At 55.1% G+C, this 11,700-nt stretch overlaps 1 protein-coding gene across 5 annotated transcripts in view; it reads left to right on the forward strand.

Annotated features, from left to right (window-relative positions):
• Window positions 1-11,700, forward strand: part of SLC19A1 (solute carrier family 19 member 1) — a 23,685-nt gene that overhangs the window by 10,288 nt on the left and 1,697 nt on the right. For 3 of the 5 annotated variants that reach the window (XM_035030026.1, XM_035030025.1, XM_035030028.1), the window contains exons 3-5: window positions 621-1,374; window positions 1,451-1,643; window positions 3,889-4,030. In XM_035030026.1, the coding sequence (XP_034885917.1) occupies window positions 621-1,374; window positions 1,451-1,643; window positions 3,889-4,030 (1,089 nt within the window). Of the gene's footprint in view, window positions 1-620; window positions 1,375-1,450; window positions 1,644-3,342; window positions 3,732-3,888; window positions 4,031-11,700 lie in introns of those variants that run through there. The other 2 variants (XR_004683720.1, XM_035030029.1) reach the window with 2 other exon arrangements.

An 11,700-nucleotide genomic window follows, 5' to 3' on the forward strand; every position in this document is an offset into this window, starting at 1 on the left:
CGCCGGCGCCGCGTCCTGCTGTGCGTCCGGGACCGTCAGCGGGGTGGCCCCGGCGCTGCGTCCTCCCCGCGGGGGCCCCCACCCTGGTGCCGCGTCCTGCTGTGCCTCGGGGACCGTCAGCGGGGTGGCCCCGGCGTCGCGTCCCACCCTGGCGTCGCGTCCTTCTGGGACCGTCAGCGGCGTGGCCCCGGCGCCGCGTCCTCCCCGCGGGGGCCCCCACCCTGGCACCGCGTCCTGCCGTGCGTCCGGGTGCCTCCGGGACATCAGCGGGGTGGGCTGCGTCCTCCCCGCGGGGCCCCCACGCCGGCGCCGCGTCCTGCCGTGTCTCCCGGACATCAGCGGGGGCGGGGGGCGTCCTCCCCGCGGGGCCCCCACGCCGGCGCCGCGTCCTGCTGTGCGTCCGGGACCGTCAGCGGGGTGGGCTGCGTCCTCCCCGCGGGGGCCCCCACCCTGGCGCCGCGTCCTGCCGTGCCTCCGGGTGCCTCCGGGACATCAGCGGGGGCGGGGGCGTCCTCCCCGCGGGGGCCCGGCGGCCCCGGGGCGCGGGCCCGTGGGGCCCTGCGGGGGCGCGGGAGCGCGCGGCCGCCCTGGCGCCGGCGTCACCGGCCTGCTGTCCACAGGTCACCAACGAGATCACGCCGGTGCTGTCCTACTCCTACCTGGCGGTGCTGGTGCCCGTCTTCCTGCTGACCGACTACCTGCGCTACACGCCCGTGCTGGTGCTGCAGAGCCTGAGCTACGTGTCCGTGTGGCTCTTGCTGTGGCTGGGCCGCTCGGTGCTGCACATGCAGCTCATGGAGCTCTTCTACAGCGTCACCATGGCCGCGCGCATCGCCTACTCGTCCTACATCTTCTCGCTCGTGCGCCCCGCCCGCTACCAGCGCATGGCCGGCCACTCGCGGGCGGCCACGCTGCTCGGTGTCTTCACCAGCTCCGTGCTGGGCCAGCTGCTCGTCAGCGCGGGCGGGGTGTCCTTCTCCACGCTCAACTTCGTGTCGCTCGGCCTCCTCGCCTTCAGCCTGGTCCTCGCCCTGTTCCTGAAGCGCCCCAGACGCAGCCTCTTCTTCAACCGCGACGCCGCCGTGTGCCGCGGGGCCGCGCCCTCCGAGCTGGGCCGCATGAGCCCGGGCGCCGCGCCGGGCCGGGCGCCGCGGGGGGCCTGGCGGGACTGGACGCTGGTGCGCATGCTCCGCGAGCTGGGGCGCAACCTGCGGTCGCCTCCGCTCCGCCTCTGGTCCCTCTGGTGGGTCTTCAACTCGGCCGCCTACTACCTGGTCGTCTACTACGTGCACATCCTGTGGAACGTGGTCCACCCCACCACGGACTCCACCTCGGTCTACAACGGGGGGGCGGACGCCGCGTCCACCCTGCTCGGTAGGCCCGCGGCCCCACCGACCAGCCCGCCCCGCCCGCCCCGCCAGGACGGCGGTGACGTGTCCTGTCTCCGCAGGTGCCATCACCTCGTTCTCCGCGGGCTTTGTGAAGATCCACTGGGCGCTGTGGGCGAAGCTGGTCATCGCGGGCGTGACGGCGCTCCAGGCCATGCTGGTCTTCCTCATGTACAGCACCAGCAACATTTGGCTGTGCTACCTGGCTTTCGTGCTCTTCCGTGGTGCCTACCAGTTCCTGGTGCCCATTGCCACGTGAGTTGACCTGCGTGGTGGCTGTGGGAGGCCGCGGCCTGGGAGGCCACTGAAGTCCCAGAGCCCAGAGCCGGGCAGTGGCGGGCAGCTGGAGGGCACACACCTTCCTCTTGCCGGTCGGGGATGGACAGACCGTCCGCACGTGTACAGAGCCCTCCCTTCCAGAATGTTCTGTGGGGAGCAGAAGGGGTGAGTGCACGCAGTGCTGAGCTCGTTCGGTGGCGTGCGCTCGCTCGTGTCGGGAGGAGCGGTGAACCCAGGGTGCTCTCGTTTGGGCCCAGGTGTCCCGTTGTCCACAGCACAGCCTGTCCTGGCTTCCGTGACCCTGAGCTTAGTGCAGAGCCCGGTCCACGTGCTGTCCCCTCCGCTTCTCCCATGGAGGCTGCTTGGTGGCCGCAGTCTCCAGCCCTTGTGGAGTCCTCCCCAGCTCCCTCCCCTGCTTTCCAGGCCCCAAGCGCTGCTGTGGGCCCATCTGGGTGCACGAGGCCTTTCTTGTCCCCTCCCATCGCACGGCCGTGGCGCATGCACGGCCAGGGAGTGACCAGGTGGCCCAGCTCGCCGGCCGCCTGGGGCTGTCCTGGAGCCCTCGCATTCCTCACGCCCAAGGATGTCCCCAGAGCTGTCCGCCGGCCCACTTGTGCCTTCCAGAACCTTCTCCAGCCCGCGTCCTGCTTGCTGCTAAGATCCTCTGTGTGCTCCTTCGAACTGACCCTTCCACAAAGCTGATGCTACACGTGCTCCTACCACACACGCTCATGTCCCACGTGCCCACGTTACATGCACATAGGGGCCTCCCTCCCCGTGCCTCCCGCACCCAGCAGGTGGGCCTGCTCTGTCACCCTCCGGGGAGGGTGGGGGGCCCTCCTGGTCACCCCAAGTCAGACGTCTGTCCCCACTGCTTCCCGAGCTCAGGCGGCATCCCCAGGCCTGACTCTTCGCTCCCCGTGGCTTCCCTGCTTCCCGCCACACCACACGCTCTCTCAGCCGGCAGACGTCCCAGAAGCATTTTCTTGGCACGCGCCCCCTGTCCCGTCACCAAGACGTAGGCAGGTGTAGAGGAGAGAACAGGTGCCGCCGCCCGCCCGAGGCCTCGCTGCTGGCATTCGGGTGTCTGGCCTGACGTGACTCGGAGCTCATCCCTCTGTCTCCTGCCCTGTCCGCTTCGCTGTGGGGCTCACGTCACGATGTGGGCGTAACCGGGCTCTTGCTGATGCCGTGCAGCTGGGCCCCAGCTGACGGGGGTGGTGCGTGTGGTATTTTCTTGGGACAGCCCTGAGATCAACTCCTCTTGCTGACGTTTCTTTCTCCGAATCGGGATGATGGCCTCAGGTGGCTCCCAGAAGGGGCCTGGCCAGGCAGGGCGTGTGCTTTGGAAAGGGGGCGTCAGTAGATAGCGGGAAGTGCGTGGTGGCCCTGCAGGCCTTTCCATAGGGACAGTGGGGCTGGCTCCTCCCCGGTGTGAGCGGCCTGCTTGTTCTGCGGTTCTCTACTGCGTCAGCCGAATGCGGTCGGAGCCTTGTGCCGTGCCCACTGGCACGGCTCGGTTTGCTCCCGCTCAGGGTTGTGGAGACACGGGGGACACGAGGAGGGGTGGCGTGGCGTTCTGCCATGCTGGGGACGTGGCCCGGTGTGGGTTTCCCTCGGACCTCTGCCTGACGCGCGCTCTCTCGCTCGGCGTGCTCTCCAGCGGGGGTCACAGAAGCCCGGCGGGTCGGTCTTGCTCCCACCCCAGACCCCAGCACAGCGGAGCCCCTCGGCCTCTGTCATCCTCTTGGAAGGCTTCTTGGGTATGTTTGCTCCTTCATTTTTCAGAGCTCTAGAGTATTTCCTGTTCAGTTACTCATTTTTAGGGGCGCTTTGGGGATTTTAATGGGAATACCTTCACCTGTCCGTTTCTCTGCAGAGGACCGGGAGCTGAGTGCACGGTCACTCCTCATTTGTCTCACTGTCCCATTCCTAATTTATGAAGTCTTCAACAAAGAACAACTGTGCTTCTAGAACCCTCCTCACGATGCTCTGCCCGTTCTCATGAGGATGACCATCTCTGCCCCAGAATTACCAGGAGACGTTTTGAACATCCTCCTGGGGGTGCATCTTGTCCTTAGTCTCGGATTCACAGAGCCTGGGGCGTGTGCCCAGGAGTGGCGGGTGGCCTGGATGCCGGGAGGGATTTGCCGAGTCCCCATTGTACCGGGGTGCTTCTCATTCCCCTGCTGAGTCTCACCTTGGCCGCTTTCCCGTTCAGTTTTCAGATCGCGTCTTCTCTCTCTAAAGAGCTCTGTGCCCTGGTCTTCGGAGTCAACACATTCCTTGCCACCGTCCTCAAGACCATCATCACTCTCATTGTTTCTGACAAGCGGGGTCTAGGCCTCCCAGTCCACTCACAGGTGAGCCCATTTCAGCCTTACTGCCTGGGGGATGGGAGCGTCTGGCCACCGGCATCTCCCACTCCATGGGTCTGGGACCATAGGTCCGCACTAGGGGGTGGGGAGTTGTGCGCAGGGTGGGCTGGGCACTTCCGGCCAGACACACAGACTGGAGCGGAGCAGGGAGGGAAGGGGCAGCCGGATGCCCTGTGACCTCTGAGGCTGGCCCAGGTGCAGTCCCCTCTGGAGGAGCTCTGACCGGCCCCCGTGCTCCCCATGCTGGCTGATGTCCCAGGAAGCATGGAGGCATGGCTGCGAGCCCTTTCCTTGTGTGGTCGCAGCTCAGTGCCCTCATGTTAGATCTCTGTCCTTCTGTCAACGCCTGTCACACCCAGACCCTGGCTCACGCGCCAGCTATCTGCTGCATGCAGGACAGGAAAGTCGAGCCGGTTGGGTGCCTGCTGGCTCCTCTCCGGTCCCTCCCCACGTCCGACCCTGAGGGGGTTCTCGGTGCTTCTGAGCAAAGCTTGAAAGTTCCTGTTGCCTGTGAGGTTGGGGGACATTCACACATGTGACTCTGGGTGGTCTCAGCCACGGCAGGACCTGTCTGGGCCAGCTGGAGTTAGCCAGAGGTCAGGCATGCAGGAGGGACGGTAACCGGGCCCCTGGATCCGTGCCCTCAGCCTGGGGGCTTGCGTCCTCCATCTGCCTGGAGCCCGGGCCCCCCTGGGCTTGGTGGGCTCCACAGAGAAGTCCTGACCTCCGTCTGAGGGAGCTGAGTTGGCCCTGCCTCGGTGACCGCAGAGCTGACCCGGAGGAGGCGCTGGGTAGGGGCAGACCCTCTTGTTTAGAGACTGGTCTGTGGAGTTTGGAAGTGCCCTTGGGGAGAAGGAGGTCTGAACCACGTGCTCATGTCTGCAGGCTTCTGCAGGGCCCCCCAGGCTGAGCTCTGGGACTGTCCAGTGCGAGCAGGATTGGCAGAGCCTCCCACGTGGATGAGTGTGTACGGCGGGGGGGTGCGGGAGGGGCTGGGAGTGCGGCTGGGCCTGGGGGTGGGCAGCCTGGGAGCCCCCCCGGAAGCAGGTGGGTGGTTAGTTCGTGATTAGAAATGCTGATGGGATCCACAGGGAAAATAGCCCCTGCTCATCTTGCTCACTTTCCCTGTTTACAGCCCGTGTATCTCTTCATGTCATCCCGAGTGCTCTTGACCTTAAAATTAAAATAGCAAAAATGGACATATTTGGGAATGACAAAGAATTGTAGTTCAGGACAAGCAAAACCGTAGGCAAGTCTGACCCATAAAGGAGAGGAACGATATTTTATGGGGAAGAAGGAGGAAGTTGGGAGGGGTTGTTTTGGACGGAAGTCCACTGACGAAAAGCAAGAGTTCGGGGTGATGACGAAAAGCAAGAGTTCGGGGTGATGACGGTTTCTCGGTTTCCCAATGGCCGAGTTTCAGGGGTGGCTGATTTCTTGTAGGGGATTCCGTGAACTTCTGCTGTTGGGGCCTGTCACGGGTGGTTCTCTTCTGCGGAGCGTTCTTCTGTGGGGTCTGTGATTCTTCCTGTGATTGGGGTTGAGTGGCAGGGCCCTCCCAGTCTCCAGACTCCACTTGGCTGAGGTTCACCTTCATTAATTCTCATCGTGTTGAGAGGGAGCGGCGGTCAGACTGGAGACTCGTGGGAACCAGGACACAGCAAGTGGGGAGCTGGCCTGGGTTTGCTTGTTTGTTTGTTTTTTTAAAGATTTTATTTATTTGAGAGAGAGACAGAGATAGCAAGGGACAGCATGAGGGGGGAGGAGAGGGAGAAGCAGGGAGCCCAATGCGGGGCTCGACCCCAGGACCCCGGGATCACGACCTGAGCCAAAGGCAGACGCTTAACCACTGAGCCACCCAGGCGCCCTGGGTTTGCTTGTTTTTTAAGTTACGCTATTCTTGAGTAACCATACATTCGTATGCAGTGTTAGAGGTAACACAGACCCACGCCTCTTCCCACTTTCCCTGCTGGACACGCCCTGCGGGGCAGCGTCCCTCTGGGGGCCGACTTTACACAGGCAAGAGCGAGAAGGCTCTGCCCTCAGGGCCCTGCCCCCAACCCTACAGTCCCTCCACCATTTTTGTGTCTTCTTTCAACAGTGTCACTTAAGTGGAATCGTGGTCTGTCACCTGTGGGATGGGCTTTCTCACTCAGCCCGCCCCCCTTGAGATCCACGTGGGTCACCGTGCTCACACGCCCATCTGTGTGTGTGTCCGTCCCTCCCACCGTCCGTCACCGTGTCCGTTGGGTGGTGGACATGGCTGGTGTACCTGCTCCCCGTGAAGGACTCTGGGTTGTTCCCAGTTTTTGGCTATTGTGAATACACGTGCTTTGAATATTGAACGTAGGTCTTCATTTGTCTGGGACGAGTGCCCAGAGGAGCCGATCCTGACCCCCGTGGTGGTTGCGTGGTTTTTAAGGAGCCGCCAAGCTGTTTCCCCGGTGGCTACCCTGTTTGGCATTTCTGCCGGCAGGTATGAGAAAGCCAGTTGCCCAGATGCTCAGTTTTGGTGTCGTCCCTGTTTTTCACTGAGCGTCTGCCCGGCGCTGGGTGGTGCTTGTTTGTGGTCCCGTTCGCGTCTCCCTGTTGGTACCAGCGATGCTCTGCCCTCGTGTGCCGGCTGCACGTCTCCTGGAGGGACGGTCCCTCGCTCTGGCCCGTTTCCTAATTGCATGGCTTATTTCCTCGCTCTTGAGTTTTGAGCATCATTTGTATGTTGTAGGTCCCAGGTGTTTGTTGGATTTATACCGGACCCTTGAACGACACGGTTTGAACTACATGGGTCCACGTATACGTAGACTTTTTTCAACAGATAGAGTGCTATAGATGTGTTTTCTTTATGATTTTCTTAGAATTTTCTGTAGCTTACTGTATTGTAAGAATACGATATGTAATGTATATATACAGTGTGTTAATCGTGTTACTAGTAGAGCTTCCCGTCAACAGTAAGTCACCAGTAGTTAAGTTTTGCGGGAGTCAGAAGTCACACGTGGCACCCCAACCCCTGCATTTTCAAGGGTCACCTGTATGTGGTTCGTATGCATTCTCTGTAGCTGTAGCTTGTTCTTCTATCCGGACGGTTTTTGCAGAGCAAAATGTTTTAATTTTGGTGAGGTCTGATTCATCTGTTTCTCCCTTTATGGATCTGGGTTTTGGTGTCAAGCATAAGAACTTTTTATATAACCCAGGCTCTTGAAGATTTCCCCAATATCTTTTTTAAAGTTTTATAGTTTGGGGGTGCCTGGCTGGCTCAGTTGGAAGAGCATGCGAACTCTTGATTAGGGGCTGTGAGTTCGAGCCCCACATTGGGTATAGAGACTACTAAAATAAATAAACTTAAAAAACAAAAAACGTAAATGGGGCACCTGGGTGGCTCAGTCGGTTAAGCCTCCAGCTCTTGATTTCAGCTCAGGTCATGATCTCAGGGTCGTGAGATTGAGCCCCACATTGGGCTCCATGCTGGGTGTGGGACCTGCTTAAGATTCTCTCTCCCTCTGCTCCTTTTCCCCTCCTAAAAATCAAAATATGAAAAACAAAAGGAACATGAAGTTTTGCAGTTTTACACTGAAGTCTGTGGTCCATTCCGAGTTGGTTTTTTTGTGAGGTGTGAGGTTTCCATCAGGGCTGCTTCTGTCTGTGGACATCCGGTCATTGCAGTACTCTTGTTGAGAAGAGTGTCTTTTCTCTGTTGAATTCCTGCTGTACGTGTGTCAGAATCAAGTGGTGCATGTCCGCGTGAGTCTGTTTCTGGGTTCCCCTCCTGCCCTTCTGCCGTCACTGCAGCGTCCTGCTTTCCAGCCACATGGGAAGTTCTGAAATGGGGCAGACCGATTCCTTCAGCTTTAGGAAATGTTTTTTCAGAATTGTTTCAGCTATTTCTTTGCCTTTCTGTGTAAATTTTAGAGTAATTTTGCCTACCTATGAAATTCTTGCTGGGATTTTGCTAGGAGTTGCAGTAAGCCCATGTCATTTCTGGGAGAATGGACATCTTTACTCTGTCGAGTCTTCTAGGCTGTGAACATGGTGCATCTCTCCACTTATTTAGGACTTTCTTGATTCTTTCAGCATTTTGTAGTTCTCAGCGTACAAGTATTATACCTGCTGTGTTGGATTTACACCTGAGTATTCCCTTGTTTTTTCAGCAATTGTGAACGATGCTGTATTTTTAATTTTAGTGTCTACATTTGCCCGCTAGGGCTGCCATATCAGAATACCAGAGACCCGGTGGCTTAAGTAGAATTTATTTTTCACAGTCCTGGAAGCTAGAGGTCTGAGATCAAGGTGTGAGCAGGGCTGGCTCCCCCTGAGGAACTCGTTGGTGTGTAGACATCATCTTGTGTCCTCACGTGGCCTTTTCCCTGTGTATGTGCCATGTGTGGTGCCTCGCTCTCCTTCTAAGGGTACCAGTCCTGTTGGGATAGGGCCCACTGTTAGGACCCCTTTTGACCTTAATCATCTCCTTGAAGGCCTTATCTCCCAATACAGTCACACTGGGGGTGGGGCTTTCACAAGTGAATTTTGGGAGGGACACACACAATTCACTTCATAGCAGTATCTGTGTGTCTGTCGTGAATATATAGAAATACAGTTGACACTTGAGTGTTAGTCTCTTACAGTCTTGCTGAGGCCATTTATTAGTTCTAGGAGGTTTTGGTCTTTGTATGTTTTATGTTTCCTGGTCTTGCCTTCCTGCGGCTGGCTCGAACTTTCTCTTTATTATTTCCTTCTACTTGCTTTATATTTGTACTGTTCGTCTTTTTCTAGGTTCTTGAGATGGGAGCTTAGATTAATGACGAGCCTTCTTTTCTGACATCTGCATTTAGTGCTATGCATTTCCCTCCCAATACTGCTTTAGCATCCCACAGATTGGTGTGTTGCATTTTCATTTTTGTTCACTCCAGTGTATTTTCTGATCTCTTGAGACTTTCTCTTTGACCTATAATTAGTTAAAAGGCTTTTGTTTAGTTTCCAAGTGTTTTGAGATTTTCCTGCATTTTTTTGTTGCTGATTTCTATTTTCAGAGAATACAGTCTCTCTGATTTCAGTCCTTTTAAATTGGTTGAGGTTTGTTTCATGGCCCAGGATGTGGTCTGTCTTGTTATATGTTACGTGGACCCTCGAAAGGGCTGTGAATTCTGCTGTTGTTGGGTAGAGTGTTTTATAAATTCCAGTTAGCTCCTGTTATTGATGGTGTTGTTGATTTGTTCTCTATCCTTGTGATTTTTGTCTCGTTCCATTGTCGAGAGAGGGGTGTTGGCATCTCCATCTTTAATTGTGATTTGGCTATTTCTCCTTTCAGTGCCGTCATGTTTTTGCTTCACGTTTGTAGCTCTTTTGTTTGTTGCACGTGCGTTGGGAATTGCTGTGTGTGTTTTGATGAGTTGAGCTTTTGGTCATTATGGAATGGAATGTCTTTCTCTGCCTCTGGTCATTTTCTTTTCTCTGAAGTCTGCTTTACCTGATATCAACATAACCACTCCTGTTTTCCTTTAATTAATGTTTGCGTGATATATTCTCTTCTACCCCTTGTTACCTGACTGTATTGTTATATTTGAATTGAGTTTCTTGTAGACCACATATGGTTGAGTCATGTTTTTTAATCTATTCTGCCAACATCTGTCTTAATAAGTGGTGAATTTAGACCATTTATAGTTAGTGTAACTATTGATGTATTAGAATTTATGCTGCCATACCATTTTTGCTTTTCTTCTATTGTTTATGCATTCTTTAGAATTTTATTCTGGTTTATTTGTTGTGTTTTTTGAGTATATCTCTTAGTGCAGCTTTTTTGATGGTGACTTTATGTGTTAAATGACTGGTCTGAGGGAAGTATGGAAATCTTACCTCCTACTATGTCATTCTACCTTCCACTGTTAATAGTGCTGTTGTCTTAAGTATTTTCTTTATGTACCAGTACAGCTCCATGAGATAGGGTTCTGACTTTTGCTTTAACTATCAAACATTTAGAAAATTCTAGAGGAGAAGGAAAGTCTTCCATTTACCCATGATTTGGCTCACTGTGTTCTTTCTCTTTCCTATTGGTCCAGGGTTTCTTCTTTATGATTTCCTTTCTGTTTAGAGCATCTCCTTTAAGCCATTCTTTTAGGGTAGCTCTGCTGGTGACAAATTTTTCTCTTTTTCCTTCTTCTGAGAGTGTCTTGATTCCTTTTCATTTCTGAAGATTCACTGGATATAGGCTTCTATGTTGATAGTTTTCTCTTTTAACTTTGAAAAATGTGTCCCTTCCTTGCGGTCTTTGTGGCTTCTGATGAGAAATCCACTGTTTTTCCCTTAAGGTGCCACTTTTTTCTGGCTGCTTTCACGATTTTTTCCTTTTTCTTTGCCTTTTGCTTTCAGAAGTTTAAATACAGTGTGTTGGCCTAGTTTTCTTTGGTTTGTCCAGTTTGTGGTTCCCTCAGTGTCTCAAATCTGTTGGTTTATGTCTCTTACCAAATTTGGGGAGTTTTCGGCCACTATTTCTTGAAGTACTTTTCCAGCCCTAACCTCTTTTCTTTTTGTGGGATTCACATGACACAGCGTCACATCTTCTGGAATAAAAGGGAATGAGGCTCTGCTTATGACTTTTTTCTCTGTTCAGACTTGGTGATTTCTGTTGTCCCAGCTTCCAGTTCATTGATTGTTTTCTCTGTCTCATCTGTTCTGCTGTTGAGGCCATTCATTGAGTTTTTAACTTGGTTATGGCATTTTCAGTTCTAACTGTTCTTTATCTTTTCTCCTTCTTTTCTTGGACGTTTTCGTCTGTTCCTAGTGTGTTACTGCTTGTTGAAGCATTTTCATCTTGGTGGCTCTAAAGTCTTTCTCCGATAATGTTAACATCTGCGTCATGATTCCGTTAGAGATCATTGTGGTTCTAGGTATGCTGAGTGAGTGACTGAACCCTGGACATTTCGGATATTATGTTACGAGATCTGGATCTAACTGAAACCTTCCAGTGTAACTGGCTTCTCCTGACGCTGCTCTACAGAGGAAGTTGGGAACATGTACCTTGTTACAGCCGGGTAACAGGCTCCCCACTCAGCTCTCCTGACTGAAGGGTGGATTGGGGGGCCCCTCATTACTGCTGAGCAGGGACGGGAGTTCCAGCTCCCCACCTGGCCTCCAGCCTCCCGCAGTTAGGGGCAGGGGTGCTTTGTTATCGCCTCCCACAAGGCCTCCAGTGACACCACTGGGGATGGGGTGTTCTTACTGCTGCTGGGTGATGGTGAGAGTCCTCACTCTGCAGGGCAGGTAGTTGGGGGTTATTATCACCTGGTGAGAGTGAAAGTCCAGGCTTTCTGTGTGGTTCCTACTGTGGTAAACTTCCCAGCTCCCCACTGTGCCTTCACCACCACCACCGGCAGGAGGCATGGCACCGGGCTGGAGTCTGGGGAGTGAGGGCGGGGTCTGGCTAGAGTCTGGGGAGTGAAGGTGGGGTCTGGTTAGAGTCCGAGGAGTGAGGGTGGGGTCTGGTTAGAGTCCGGGGAGTGAGGGTGGAGTCTGGTTAGAGTCCGGGGAGTGAGGGTGGGGTCTGGCTAGAGTCCGGGGAGTGAAGGTGGGGTCTGGCTAGAGTCCGGGGAGTGAGGGTGGGGTCTGGTTAGAGTCCGAGGAGTGAGGGTGGGGTCTGGCTAGAGTCCGGGGAGTGAGGGTGGGGT

Source organism: Mirounga leonina, unplaced genomic scaffold (assembly GCF_011800145.1).
Source record: "Mirounga leonina isolate KUSES-001 unplaced genomic scaffold, KU_Mleo_1.0 Mir_353, whole genome shotgun sequence".
Taxonomy (NCBI): Eukaryota; Metazoa; Chordata; class Mammalia; order Carnivora; family Phocidae; genus Mirounga; species Mirounga leonina.